Below are 14,857 nucleotides of genomic sequence, written 5' to 3' on the forward strand. Positions count from 1 at the left end.
GCTGTAGCAGTCATTTAATGTAGTTCTAATCTATTCAGAAAATAAGTACAAATTTTCTGATTTTACTTTTAAAGCTTTTTAAATATAATGATAATTTTATAAGCAAACTAAGTTATACATAAAATAACTTTAGGAACAGAAGGGCTGCTTTATGTTCCTAAAGCAGCCCTCCCCAACCTGGTGCCCTCTGGATGTTTTAGACTACAGTGTCCAGCATTCCTGACCATTGGCCATGCTACCTGAGACTGATGGGAATTGAAGTCCAAAATATGTGGAGGGCACCAGGTTGAGGAAGGCTGTCTTAAAGCATCAAAGTGATGTTAGATCTGTAAAGAACACTACAGAAGTAAGTATTGCTTATTTTTCCATTTTCCTCAAATTTCTGTTTTTTCCCAACCAACTGCCCCCCCCCCCGAAAAAAAACTTTTCCCATGGCCTCAACATTTTTTGAAATTTTACATCTCTAGGCTGCACAGAGCTGTCTTTCTCCCTTTGTTAAATATTCCCTAATGCGTACGAGCGTATCTACCATTTCAAATAAAAAAAGGCAAGGTCCTACCGCTGGTGATATCCTACAAGCTTTCTGTTAGTGACAGGTGACAAATGCAGACTTTGTCTTGTGTACCTAATGGAGACGACAAGGGATAGCACCTCTAACAGGATGGCAATCACCACCACAACTACTGCTGCAGGCGGAGGAGGGGATGTAGCCATCCAGTGTTTCAGGAAGCAGGTGACAGAGAGGATGAGGAAGACTGTTGTGGACAGAAACACATCCAGAAGTGAACTAAAGGTAGCACTGGCAAATGTCTTCACGGGTGCATTTCTTATGACCTGTTTGGAATAAAGGTGGGGAAAAGAACATGATGATGGTTGCCCAAGTGCAGCCCCAAAAGCATACAAGAAAAAGGATTAAGCTCAAACATTAGCATTTCTATCAAGCACGGTGGCACAGACATGCCTTTTTGAGACTTGGGATGGAGGTGGTGGAGATATTATAACTATAATTAAGGACAATGGCCTGCAAAGACATTCCAGTAGGACTGGCAGTAAACTCATATTTCAAGGTTTTCTGCCACTTCTCATGTGGACTCCTCCCACCCCAAATCTGTTGTTGCATCTAGGTACTACTGCACAATCCTACATTAGAATGGAAGTTCTAACTTCTGCATACATAATAAAGAACTTCCAGTGAAAATCTACAATGTCCTCCGGCTTTCCTCAGATCTCATGTTTAAAGTCAAGAGCAAGTTCACATACAATTTTGCATGAAAACCCTGAGAAAATTAGTTATGTTATATATCCGTGATGTATATGGGACAAATGGTGGGTACAACCGACTGGAACAACCACAAAGGTGTCCTGTTTCAGAGGCAATGAAGCTCTGATACCTTTGCTTTGTTTTAATGAAAAGCAGCCTTTGGCAGTTGCATTTTTAAGCCCAGATTTGTATTTGAACTCACTCTTCAATTCACACAAGGGATCTGAAAGTGGTCAGTGAGGGAACATTGTAGGTTTAACTGGAGAACTTATATTATGCATGCAAACTAGAAGATGTATCCTGCAACAGCACATGTTTCTCTCCCTTTAAGCTATCCACGACATCCAGTCTAACAACTGCCGAAGAGGCAGTTGTTAGTACAAACCATCAGGTCTTCCAAAACAACTCCAACCATTCTGGAAACAAAGAAAGGAACTGTGGGAGGGGGATTAACCATTTCCCTGCAGATGCTCCCCCTGCAGAGTTCCAGATGTGTGTCCAGAAGCAAGCATCCAAAACCTTGCAGTGGGGAAAAAAGCAGCTGGGGAAGAGGGCAATTTTGAACAGAAAATGGACAGTGAGCCAATGATTATGCACACCTCCCCATTCAATACGCAACCTCCCAAAATTACTTTTGATTTTAAAAAGCCAATGGGTGGCACTCTGTTAATGTGTAGTTTGCACCTCAGACACAAGCAGAACATGCATGCATGCGCACAAACACACCTCTTCTTGATAGCTGCTCCTATAGGCCATCTCCAAATCCTGATCCAGGAAATTCAGGCTCAGCTTGTTAATAGGTGGTTTAAAAAAATAGTCTTTCATCAAGCTAGAGAAAAGATTGATAATGAACCATTTCAGGGGAGCGTACTTCCACACAATTCTCCTTTGATAAAGCAAGTACTACTGTCCTGGTTCTAAGTTAGGTTGCTTCTTACTTGCTGCTAAACTATCTGGTCCTTTGAAATATTGGCGTTTTCTCACTATGCAGTATCTGTGCTCTCTATAGCATCCTTTGGGTGGGAAGAGGGGAAGGAAAGAAAGTGCTCAAAACAATTCTATCAGCTAGACAACACAGTGCCGTGCTCCAAATCCCAGCAAAATTGGGATTACGGTGGTATACAACTATTCCATGAACCATCTAGGAACTTCTCTGGCAGATAATACCACTTGCAAAATGCTCCATTTGATCTGGGGAACTTTTTTGTATTATATTGCTCCCATGGACTATACCAACCATCACTTGAACAGACCTGCTGTACAGAACATGCAGATTTGATGCTTCACCAGGGATGGCGATATCATCCTGTAAGTTGTGGTTACAGGTCTTCAGACGAACTCAGGAGGTGATAAGTCATGATTAGCTTGCTTCATACATAGATTTTTTTTACTTTATTTCCATTTATGCAGAGACTGGGAGCAAGATTGCCAAGCAAAATGTAATCAATGCTCTCTAACATACATTATATAATCCGCAACAGAAAAAAGACCTGGAGGGGATACACACTTGTACAAACAAAATAACAGACCTAAGAGCTAGCATAGCGAAGTGGTGAAGAGCATGAGTTGGGAGTCTTCAGTTCACATTTCAGCACTGCCACAAATGCGCTGGATGGCCCCTAGCAGGCTAATCACCAAGATCACTTAGATCACTATGAACCAACTCAGATCACTGCAGACAGGCTACTGAAACATCCTCCTGAGGGAAGTAGAAAGTACAGTGGTCCAAGACAAGAAACCATGATTATATTTAGCCTTTTTAAAGTCTCCCAAGCACTTCATATACATTAATCTGTCATCTTTGTAACCACCCTGTAAGGAAGGCAGTATTATCACCCCACATTGCTTGAGGAGGGCTGAGACTGAGAGAAGAGTGGCTGAAGTCCACTTAGCAGGTTTGTGTACAAGATGAAGTTTGAACTAGGGCCTATTTGGCTCACGGTTTACACTCTTCACCACTGTACTACACCACATCTCAGAGATGCTGTGTTCAACACTCTGCACTCATTAAAACAGGGGACAAATTCCAAAAAGCACTGGAAATATTAGCTGGCTTACTGGGACTTGAATGCTCATAGGCAATAGCCTACTTCATCAGATGCAGTTTTGTAAAACTGATTCTCTGTCTTCTCCTGAAAAATATATTTTTAAAGTGTGACTTGCTCCTTAGGAATGTAAGAGCAACCCTGCTGGGTCAGACCAAAGGTCTGTGTAGTCCAGCAACCTGTTTCCCACAGGAGCCAACCAGCTGCCCATGGGAGGCTCAAAAGCAAGACATAGGGGCAATGCTGTTGCTCTCTACTGTTGTTGTTCCCCAGCAACTGGTATTTGGAGGCAAGTTGCCTCTGATCCTGGAGATGGTATATCACATAGCCATCATGAATAGTAACCACTGATACTTTTCCACCATGAATTTGTCCAATCCCTTTTTTAAAGCTATCTAAGTTAGTGGCCTTGTCATATCTTGTTGTAGCAAATTCCATAATTTTTAACTACATGCTGTGAAGAGGTTCTTGTCTTTCTGTCCTGAATCTCCCACCATTCAGCTTCATTAGATGACACCAAGTTCTAGTATTATGAGAGGGAGAAAACGTCTCTATCCACTTTCTCCATAATGTGCATAATTTTATAGCTCCAGCCCCCTGATAATTTCAGCTGTCCTTTGCTACGCCTTTTCCAGCTCTACAATATCCTTTTTTTGAGATGCAGTGACTGGAACTGTATACAATATTCCAAATGTGGTTGAACCACAGATGAGAAGGTATTGCAATACTGGCATTTATTTTCGATCCCTTTTCTAATGATCCCTAACAGCTTCGGCACTCTAGGTCAACATTTCATTCAGTTATCCATCATAATCCCAAGATCTCTTTGCTGATCAGTCACCACCAGCTCAAACCCCAGTGTATATGTGAAGTTAGTATTTTTTGCCACTATGTGCATCCTTCTCACCTGTCTTCTTTAATCACATCAACGAAGTGAGCATCAGTTTTCTCTCTGATGTTTTTGAACCGCAACGGCAAAAGTGCCGAGTGATCCAAGCTCACGCCTACCCATCTTCCTTTCTCCTGCAACATTTCATAAAGCGATGTTTGACTGTTGCTCAGCTTCTCTTCTTGTGGAGGACTTAACAGTCCATTCTGGGACTTTGGACTGCATCCTCCAGGGCCCTGATTCAGATCAAAGGAAAGGCAACGTCATAAAGAAAGAGTTTATTTATTTATTACATTTTTATACCACAAAATAGGCAAAGCTCTCTAGGTGATTCACAAAACAAAATATAAGAGTATAATACATAATAGTATAATAAAACATATTATTAAAACATTTAAAACAGAACAAAACTAGAGTAAAAGCCAAAGTAAAAGTCAGCAGCAGTGCCAGGACCTTAACATACTCTAACACATTTATTTTTAAACTGAAAGACTAAAAAGCCTGGGAAAATGAAAAAGTATTCACCTGGCACTAAAAAGACCGCATGTAGGCACCAGGTGAGCCACTCTGGGGAGGCCACTCTGCAACCAGGAAGGGCCTTCTCCTCAGTAGCTACCCACCCCACCTCATAGGGTGGGGGATCTGAAGAAGGGCCTCTGACAATGAACTTAAGGTCCAGGCAAGTATATAAACCTTTCAGGTACCCTGGCCCCAAGCTGTTTAGTCTTTAACTTTACTGCCAGCATTTTGAATTGGGCCTAGAAACAGACAAACCAGTGCAGATCACAAAGCACGGGCACAATATGATCATATCAACCAGTCCCCATTAACAATCTTGTTGCCCTATTTTGGACCAGCAGAAGTTTTTGAATCGTTTCCAATAACAACTGCATGTATAATACATTACAGTAATCTAAACATGCATAAGCCACAGACAGCTTGCATTGTATTTGATTGCTCTAGGTAGTATATTTTGGAAGAAAAATTATCTCCGTTTGAAGATATTTATATTTCTGAGTGAAAGCCAGCATATACAAGCACTTTTTTAGAAGTACTTTAGGACTGGCAAATTATTAAATACCCAGCTTTTAAACAAAACTCAAACAATTTAAGACAGGAGACAATTTCAGGATATCTTTACAATGCACCATAAATTATTTGTTGTTTCTTAAGTGATAAACACCTTGTCTAAATCAAAAGATGTTCACAGATTGTAGAATCAAATGAGATACTTACTTTGTCCAAGGGGCTTATGGCAGAGTATATTGGATTTCACTCTCACAACTACCCTGTGAGGTAGGCTGAGAATGATTTGCCAAAGTCTAGCCAGTGCGGTTCAGATGAACATGGATCTAAACCAAGGTCTCCCCAGACCCAGTCTCTTATCTGTCACACTACAATGGCTCACAAGACCACTGACACCATGAGTAAACACAGAACAGTCTCAGCATTTTCTCAAAAAAAACCTTTAGGAGTCTCAACCCAAAAATAAACAAATGAACCATCATGATTAATTCAGCTATAACAACGTTAAGAGCCATAGGAGTGTCACAGGCAATTTAGAACACCCCATACTTCCAGAGGCTAAATTTTCAGATTGTCTTAAAAGGATTTTTAGGATGCCTGGACCAGCACAGAAAAATTCAACAAAAAATGCCTTCACACAAATATTGGTTAGTGGGAAGGCAAAAGAAGGCGCACCAAAAATAGAAGAGCTCAGTTGATGGCGAATGAAAAGGTCCAGTTGCCAGCTCCATATAATGTCACACCAGGAAGTTGCATCGCTTTGAAAAGTGATGCAACCTGAATCATGCAAGTACAACTTCTGGAAGCATCTGGACCAGTTCTGAAAACAGGAAGACCTGTTTTACGGTGGAACAGTCTGCCTCAGGAGGTGGTAGGCTCTCTCTTTGCTGGAGGTATTTAAACAGAGGCTAGACAGCCATCTCTCAGGGATGTTGTAGCAGGGGTTGGACTAGATGAGTCCAAGATCCCTTGAAACAGTATAATTCTATGTCAGCTGTTACTTAAACCAATTTTATCTCAGGACTGACATCAGATCAGTTTTTGTATCTTGGAGCTATCGCATAAGTGAGGTAATATAGCCAGAGAAGAATGTAACCTATGGATACCTTACCTTTGTGCTGTTTTTATGTTCATCCTGGCACCCATTTTGGATAGCTCCTTCCTCTATACTCACAGCACAGGTGGGTGTAAACGTAATGTTGCATGAAGGGCATGTCTGGAAAACAAACAGAAACACACTGCAAGATTAACTTCTCTTTTCATAACTGGCCTGTTGTCACTGCAAACATTAACATGTTCAAACTGTACATATTTCGGGATTTTTGACAACAGGGTCCTCAAATGCAACCCATGGGATGCTGCCCAACAGTCTGCACATCACACTGAGTAGCTCTTTTTCCTTTCTTAACTATATAGGAAGAGAATCTAAAGCACTTAGGAATAAAGGAAAGTAGTCTTGCTTATGGGAAGCGCTATCACCACTTATTGAGAATCTGACTATAGCTAAACAAAAAACAGCATGTTTCATGGATGCACCTGCATGTATGTTCACTACATCTCTATTTAAAATCTTGGAAATGTCAGCTTTAAAAAAAAAAGGTTTTAATTCTCATGATCACAGAGACAAATCTGAAAGTGGTAAAACATACTGAAGGTTAGAAAAAGGTTAGAAAAAGTAGACTTATATGTAGATGCTCCAAGGCACTGTTTCTCTTATTTTTGTATTTATATCCCTCCTCCAACACGGGCTTTGAAGGAGACTAGGAGGCCAATTCGATCGGTGGGGCCCACTGATACTGGATGCTCCTATGTTCCTCTTACTTTTCCTCAGAGGAGCTCACAACAGAATTTTCTAACCCTGTGAGATAGGTTAGAATGAGATACAGAGATGTACCCATGGCCACCTTGGGAGCTTCATGGTTGACAGATAATTTGAACCTGGTTCCTCACAGCCAACTTGCCACTGTGCGATTTTGCCATCTCACTCATCTTATGAGTCAATAATCAACAGAAAGAATGAAACTTTTTATTTCTCTCTTTTAAAGAATTCACAGTAGTGCATGCAAATACATATTTTCCAGAATGTCTTACTCCACCCTGTTTTACATCCCAATGTATGCTTCTAAAAAAAGTTTCTACCTAAGTAGCCCCACAGAAGTATGAAGAATGTATTTTACAAACCTTGTTTTTCTCTGGCTGCCTGAAACCCTTTGCTGAATCACCAATATTCTCCACTGATGAGGCCCCTTGTAACTTGCTTCTGTCTCTTGTGTCTAGACCTGGAAGCAGAGTCTGTGAGCAGCTGCAGTGGGCTTCCTTCACTCTCAAACCAGAGATCAGGTACGTTTTCAAACCTAGGGGGAAACTACAGTTAACATAGCCAAATTATTCTTCCGCTCCCACCCCCACATTTGTTTGCAGAACTCCCTTCCCAAAAGTGCAGACTGCTATGGCAGGCAAGCCACACCATGAGCCACCACTGCCAGCAAAGCCAGCTATCCGCATATTGTTCACTGCTCCTCTCAGAAGCATTCAGGCCCATCCTTTAGCAATAAGCAAATATACATTTTGTAAGCTGCTGGGACAACTCTCAATGGGTGTTTGTTTCTCTTTGACTGCCTTCCTAATCCCTTAAAAAAATAGAAAAGTACAATATGAGACAGAAGAACTTTATGAGTTTCATATACTGTAGGTACTTTTGTCCCAATCATCAGCACTCAGTTTCATTGGCAGTATGAATGTTAAGCTTGAAAAGACACTCCACATCCTATGAAGAATGGGAATCCCATGCCAAGGACAAACTACACTGCAGCAACTGAATGGTTGCAAGACTCCACCCGCACCCCCACTGGTTATATTCAGCTAAATGCTGAAATTTATTGCTAAGGTTGCTAGTAGGGACTGGGTAATAGCTCCATGTTCACCCCAGAGTCATTTCCCCAAAAGGCTATGATCATATTCATGTGGCCAGATAGTTCTCCACATATCAGGATTATTATACATAGAAATACATAATTTCTATGTATAAGAAATACATAAGTATTGTTTTTATTGCTTTCGAACTGTGGTGCTGGAGAAGACTCTTACAAGTCCCCTGGATTGCAAGGAGGTCAAATCAGTCCATCCTAAAGGAAATCAACCCTGAGTGCTCACTGGAAGGACAGATACTGAAGCTGAAGCTCAAATATCTTGGCCACCAAATGCGAAGAGAAAACTCTCTGGAAAAGACCCTGATACTGGGAAAGACTGAAGGCAAAAGGAGAAGGGGACGACAGAGGATGAGATGGCTAGTTAACATCACCGATGCAATGAATATGAACTTGAGCACACTCCGGGAGAGAGCGCAGGACAGGAAGGCCTGGCGTGCTATGGTCCATGGGGTCACGAAGAGTCGGACACGACTGAACAACTGAACAACAATTGTTTTTATTATCTTTGCCAATTGTACTATTGGCAAAGTAGCAGTTACAGGAACTCTGGGGGAAAGCGACCATGTTGTACTTGAGTTCTTGGTTCTAAGGGAAGCAAAAGCCGAGTGTAGTCAAACGCGTACCCTGGATTTTAGGAAAGCTGATTTTAATAAACTCAGAACAATGATCAGTAAGGTCCCATGGCAAGCGATGCTAGCGAGAAAAGGAGTCCAAGATGGGTGGAAGCTTTTAAAAAAGGAAATTCTCAAGGCACAATCACAAACAATTCCAACAAGAAGAAAAGGTGGAAGACAACAGAAGAAGCCAATGTGGCTTCACAAAAAGCTTAGGGATGACCTGAAAACAAAAAAGGGCACATATAGGAAGTGGAAAGAAGGCCAAGTAACAAAGGAAGAGTACAGACAGGTAGCAAAGAATTACAGGGATGGTGTCAGGAAGGCTAAAGCTGAGAACGAGCTGAGGTTAGCGAGGGATGCTAAAAACAACAAAAAGGCTTTCTTCAGCTACGTGCATAGTAAAAGGCAGAGGAAAGAAATGCTTGTTCAGCTATTAAATAAGGATGGCAAAATGATAACAGATGACAAAGAAAAGGCAGAGGTGCTCAATTCCTACTTTGGCTCAGTCTTCTCCCAAAAGAGCATCTATGACCCCCCGGCAAAGGCGAAGTACAGGCTGAAGGGGCAGGATTGCAGCTTGAGATCGATAGGCATATGGTCAAGGAACAACTAATTACTTTGAATGAGTTCAAGTCTCTGGGGCCAGATGAACTGTATCCTAGAGTAATAAAGGAACTGGCAGAAGAACTCTCAGAACTGCTGTCTATTCTCTTTGAGAAATCATGGAGGACGGGGGAAGTGCCAGATGACTGGAGGAGGGCTAATGTTGTCCCTATCTTCAAAAAGGGTAAAAAGGAGGAACCTGGGAACTACAGACCAGTCAGTCTGACATCAATCCCTGGGAACATTCTGGAGCAGATGAGAAAGCAATCCATCTGGAAGCACCTTGAAAACAATGCCGTGATTACTCAAAGCCAACATGGATTTGTCAAAAACAAGTCCTGCCAGATGAATCTGATCTCATTTTTTTATCAAGTCACCTCCCTTGTGGACCGTGGGAATGCTGTAGACATCATATACCTCGACTTCAGCAAAGCTTTCAACAAAATGCCCCATGATATCCTGATGAGCAAACTAGCTCAAAGTGGGCTAGATGAAAAAACAATCCGATGGATCCACAGTTGGCTACAGAATCGGACTCAAAGAGTGCCTATCAATGGGACCTTCTCAAACTGGGGAGAGGTCACGAGTGGGGTACCGCAGGGCTCAGTCCTGGGCCCAACATTTTTATTAATGACTTGGAGGAGGAGGTGCAGGGAATGCTGATCAGATTTGCAGATGACACAAAATTGGGAGGGATAGCTAATACTTTGGAAGACAGAAACAAAATTCAAAGTGATCTGCACAGACTGGAGCGCTGGGCAGAAAACAACAGAATGACATTTCATAGGGATAAATGCCAAGTTCTGCACCTAGGAAAAAGAAACCAAATGCACAGTTACAAGATGGGGGATACGTGGCTCAACAACACTACAAGCAAGAAGGATCTTGGAACTGTTGTCGATCACAAGCTGAATATGAGCCCACAATGGGATGTGGCTGTAAAAAAGGCAAATGCTCTTTTGGGCTGCATTCATAGAAGCATCGCTTCCAAATCCCGGGAAGTACTAGTTCCCCTCTACTCAGCACCGGTCAGGCCTCATCTGGAGTACCGTGTCCAGTTCTGGGCACCACGCTTTAAGAAGGATGCAGACAAACTGGAGAGGGTTCAGAGGAGGGCAACAAAGATGATCAGGGGACTGGAAACAAAGCCCTATGAAGACAGACTGAAAGAACTGAGCATGTTTAGCCTTGAGAAGAGAAGACTGAGGGGAGATAGGATAGTGCTCTTCAAGTACTTGAAAGGTTGTCACAGAGAGGAAGGCCAGGATCTCTTCTCGATCACCGTGCAGGACACGGAATAATGGGCTCAAGTGACAGGAAGCCAGATTCCGGCTGAACATCAGGAAAAACTTCCTGACTGTTACAGCAATACGACAATGGAACCAATTACCCAGGGAGGTGGTGGGCTCTCCCACGCTGGAGGCGTTCAAGACGAGGCTGGACAGCCATCTGTCAGGGATGCTCTGACTTGGATTCCTGCATTGAGCAGGGGGTTGGACTCGATGGCCTTGTAGGCCCCTTCCAACCTTACTATTCTATGATTCTATGAATTTTTTTAAATTAAGTTTGTGCCTGCTGCTTTGGGAGTAGTTTATAGTGAGGACAGAGGGTATAAATATTATAAACCAAACATAAATTAGCCCTGTTGTTCTATGGTACTGTGTATCTTGCACATTCCAGGCAGCCACTGAGTATCAACAGTAAGCACAGGCTTTCCTTAAAAAGAAGGTGGCCCTAACTGCAATGGAATCTGATCTGGTTGAGTCAAATGCCAATTTGCAATCTGAAAGAATTCATACAGATATACCAAATATAGATGGCCTCCATCCATCACCAGGAAGGCTGCTTCAATTACTATGCTTTAATTTTCTGCATGCTTTACAATTTTGCCACAATAGAAAAAAGTCAATTCCAAGCTTGCCTAAGATTTATCTTTCTACATTTCACTGCTTTCCACTGTAGGCCCCATCCATTATCCACACTTATGTTGCCGCATCCCCAATATACTCTGCTCTTCCCTACGCAGTTTATAAAACTGACTATTAATGAAGGGAAGACAATATCAACTGCTTTCAACTGAAATGTACATTGAAAAGCAAAGCATCAGCCCTTCTACCGTAAAACAATTAAATATTTGTAAAACTGCCAGAAGACCTCTAGTAAGTTTGTAATTATTATGCACCTGAATTCTTTTTAAAGCATCAACAAAATAGATGAATACTTCCTTCATTCCTCAAGTTCTAACTGTTACAACTTACTATCAAACATGCAGTACAAAAATATTTTTCTGACGACCTGGGTATGAAGGAACCAAAAAGCACAACTGTCTGATACGGGAGGTAAATGAACTAATGTTAAAGCAATTTCCTCCTTCACTTGAACATATAGCTTTTCTGAATATCATCGTTTTTCTAAACCCTATGAATCACCTGCATCTTAAGTACTCATGCAAGTATAAACTGTGTGGGAAATCAGATGATGTCATGAGCTATAAAATATTTGAGAGTTAAAATTCTACAATTACAAAAACTCCCCTTTTAAAATGTCAGTTCTAAAATCTGAAGACATTGCAGCTGCCAGGCATGCATAATCAAAAACCTTATCTTTTGTCCTTCTTCAAAGAGTCATGAAGGACAGACCCTAAACTTAACCTACAAGTTTCAGGTTATTATACAGGTAAGAACAAACGTAAGACTGTGTCCAAAGTTGCCCATGTTAGCATGGCAAAAGTTGGAGACCAGGAAGAAGAGTACTGAAGCAAGCCAATTCATTTTAATCAAGTAAAAAAGACACACATATACCTTTAAGCTGGTCTGCCACCACACTCTGGCCAACACGCTCTATCACCTTTCCATCCTCCATTTCATAGCGGTCATCCAAGTATTTTGCAGTGGCCTCCGAAATATGGACCTTCCCAGCCACGCCCAGTTGCTCCATTAGGTTGGCCAAGTTGACATCATTAGACCATACATCAAACTTAAACCTCCTCATTCCCAAAATACCACACAGGACAGTCCCAGTGTGAACGCCAACCCGCATGTTCACCATCTCTTTCTTCTCTTGGCAAAATTGTTCAATGGCTTTAATCATGCCCAAGCCCATCTCAATGCAGCAATAAGCATGGTCCTCCCGGGGTTCAGGGCACCCCGCTACACAGTAGTAACAGTCCCCCAAAGTACTTATCTTCTCACATCTTGTGTCCTCACACAGGCGGTCAAAGCGACCAAAGAGATCATTCAGGAGCCCCACAAGAGCATGTGCAGATTTGTTGGCACTCATTTTTGTGAAGCCGACAATATCTGCGAACAAAATACTGACTTGTTCTATCTGCTGCATTTTGAAAGGTCGGAATATTATGGGGGTTTTCTGTATGGAAGGCTTTTTCTTTTTGTTTTTGGGGCTGGAAGTGGAATGACGCTTAACGGAGTTCTCGCTTTCATCGTCCCCCTGTTTCATCAAGTCATCGGCAATAATGCGGGGCATGACGGAATGGATCATTCTTTCCTTGAGGGCCTTTTCCACCTCCAGGTCTTTGCCATGCATGATGGACTGCCCCACTTTCAGGAAGGTGCTCCTGGACCTGACTTCGGACATGATGAACAAGTGAATGCCTGTAGCATGGATGCAGATGTGGAGCAGAGCTTTGCTGAGCAGCTCCCAGTAGACAAGGCGGTTCCCAAAGGGCACGAAGCAGTGATCGTCGCGGAAGTGGTACCCAAAGGTTTCAAAGAGGACTGAGTAGGACAGCCCCAGGAAGAGGCTCAGGTAGAGGGGCAGATGCATGACCGTGTAGAGCAACAGGAGCACCTCTATGCACATGGAGAAGCTGCCCACCTGCGACAAGCAAGCGCCGGAGGGTGGAGAAGAAGGGGCCCCGGTGCTCCCGTTGGCCCCGGCCCCGGGCGCCCCCCAGGGTCCGAGCGCCTGGAACTGCGGCGCCAGCGTGAGGGCGAAGACGAGCAGCGTGAGGGCCACCGAGGTGCCGACGGGGTGGCGGCCGTAGGCGCGCGTGAAGGTGAAGAGGAAGAAGGCGAGGCAGGCGGCCAGGAAGGCCAGGGCCGGCGCCACGAAGGGCGCCTGCCCGCCGCCCGGGCCCAGCCGCAGCGCGAAGTAGGCGCCCCACAGCAGCCCGGCCGCGCCCAGGTACGACAGCGCGTAGCGGAAGCGGCGCCGCGTCTGCGGGAAGCAGCGCTCCAGGCAGGCCTCCTCCAGGTTGCTCGAGTCGAACCTGGGGTCCCACCAGCGGGACGAGGCGCGCTCGAAGAGCTGCGGCAGCCGCGTCGCCTTGCGCCGGGGGCCCAGGCCCAGGCCCAGGCCCAGGCCGAAGCCGCCCCCGCCGCCGGCCCCTCGGCCCCTCCTGCGCCGCCGGCCGCCGGCCGCCGCCGAGTCCCCCGAGCTGCTGCAGCTGGAGGAGATGCTGGCCTTGCAGGGCCCGGGCGGCGGCCGAGGCGGGGCGCCGCGGGCGTGGATCCGCACCGTCACGCTGCCGCCGCCGCCGCCGCTCGAGTCGCAGCTCACCTCGGCGCTCCGCGGCCGCCGATGCTGCAGCAGCTGCCGGCGCGCCGACGAGGACGGGGGCGACGAGGCCATGGCCGCGCTCGGGCCTGCGCCGGGCTCGCCACGCGGCGGCGCCTCTCACCGGGGGCCGGCCCCGCCGCCGCCGCTCCTGCTCCCGCCGCCGCCGCCGGTCAGTCTCGGGGTCCCGCCGCCGCCGCCAGGCCGCTCCGGGCCTCGCCGCATGGCGCCGCGCCAGAGCCGGTCACTCGGCCGCCGCTCGCGCCGGGCCGCGCGGCCTCATCGCCGCCTCCCTCGAAGCGCCGCACGGGCCGGGCCGGGCCGGGCCGGGCCGGGCCAGGCAGCGCGGGCCCGGAGCGGGAGCGGGCGCGGGCGGCGGCAGCTGCGGCTGTCACTGAGGCGCGCGGGCCGCGCGGCGCAGGCGCACTCGGGAGCCCAGGGCCCTGGCGGAGCGGCCGCAGCCCAGCAGGCGCGCGCGCGGCTGGCCGCTCCTCCGGCGGGGGCCGCGCAGCCGGGAGGGCGATGCCGCGCCTCCCGCCCCCTCGCTCCGACAGCGCCCCTCCCCCGCTTCCTCCGGCGGCGCGCGCTGAGCTCGGTGCGGGCTCCGCCCGAGGGTGGCGCGGACCGCCGGGCGTGACCGCTCTCGCGGGCTCTCTCACGCACACGCTGTTGCTTTATTATATGTTTGTCATCTACTCATTTATGACTTATTTAGAATGCTAATCTGCTACGTTTCAACAAAAAGGTTTTCAGGCTGTTGTCCGGGCAGCAATGTCTTAGCTAATTATTTATTCACAGGGCAACTTCAGCAAAAGGTTTCCACACAGGCATTAGTTAAGCCAAGGATGGGAAGGCTTTAGCCGTGGGGTGGGGGGTGGGGGGGCTTCCCTCTGTATTTCACTAGAATCTCAAAGAGCCAGGTGCAAAATGGTGGCTCAAAGATGGATACAGAATTTCAGAACAAGGTGCCT

The 14,857-nt window shown here is 45.8% G+C and overlaps 1 protein-coding gene across 3 annotated transcripts in view; it reads right to left on the bottom strand.

Annotated features, from left to right (window-relative positions):
- ADCY9 (adenylate cyclase 9) overlaps positions 1-14,057 on the bottom strand; it is a 54,651-nt gene extending 40,594 nt beyond the window's left edge. For 2 of the 3 annotated variants that reach the window (XM_084817931.1, XM_084817930.1), the window contains exons 1-6: positions 12,173-14,057; positions 7,403-7,575; positions 6,333-6,437; positions 4,214-4,431; positions 1,988-2,090; positions 560-834 (exon numbers count right to left, since the gene is read on the bottom strand). In XM_084817931.1, the coding sequence (XP_084674057.1) occupies positions 560-834; positions 1,988-2,090; positions 4,214-4,431; positions 6,333-6,437; positions 7,403-7,575; positions 12,173-13,961 (2,663 nt within the window). In that variant the 5' untranslated portion in view covers positions 13,962-14,057. The remainder of the gene's footprint in view (positions 1-559; positions 835-1,987; positions 2,091-4,213; positions 4,432-6,332; positions 6,438-7,402; positions 7,576-12,172) is intronic. The other variant, XM_084817932.1, reaches the window with a different exon arrangement.
- Between the last annotated feature and the right edge of the window lie 800 nt (positions 14,058-14,857).

This window comes from Heloderma suspectum, chromosome 12 (genome assembly GCF_057233095.1).
Source record: "Heloderma suspectum isolate Gila_16-S chromosome 12, 16-S_ref, whole genome shotgun sequence".
Classification (NCBI taxonomy): domain Eukaryota; kingdom Metazoa; phylum Chordata; class Lepidosauria; order Squamata; family Helodermatidae; genus Heloderma; species Heloderma suspectum.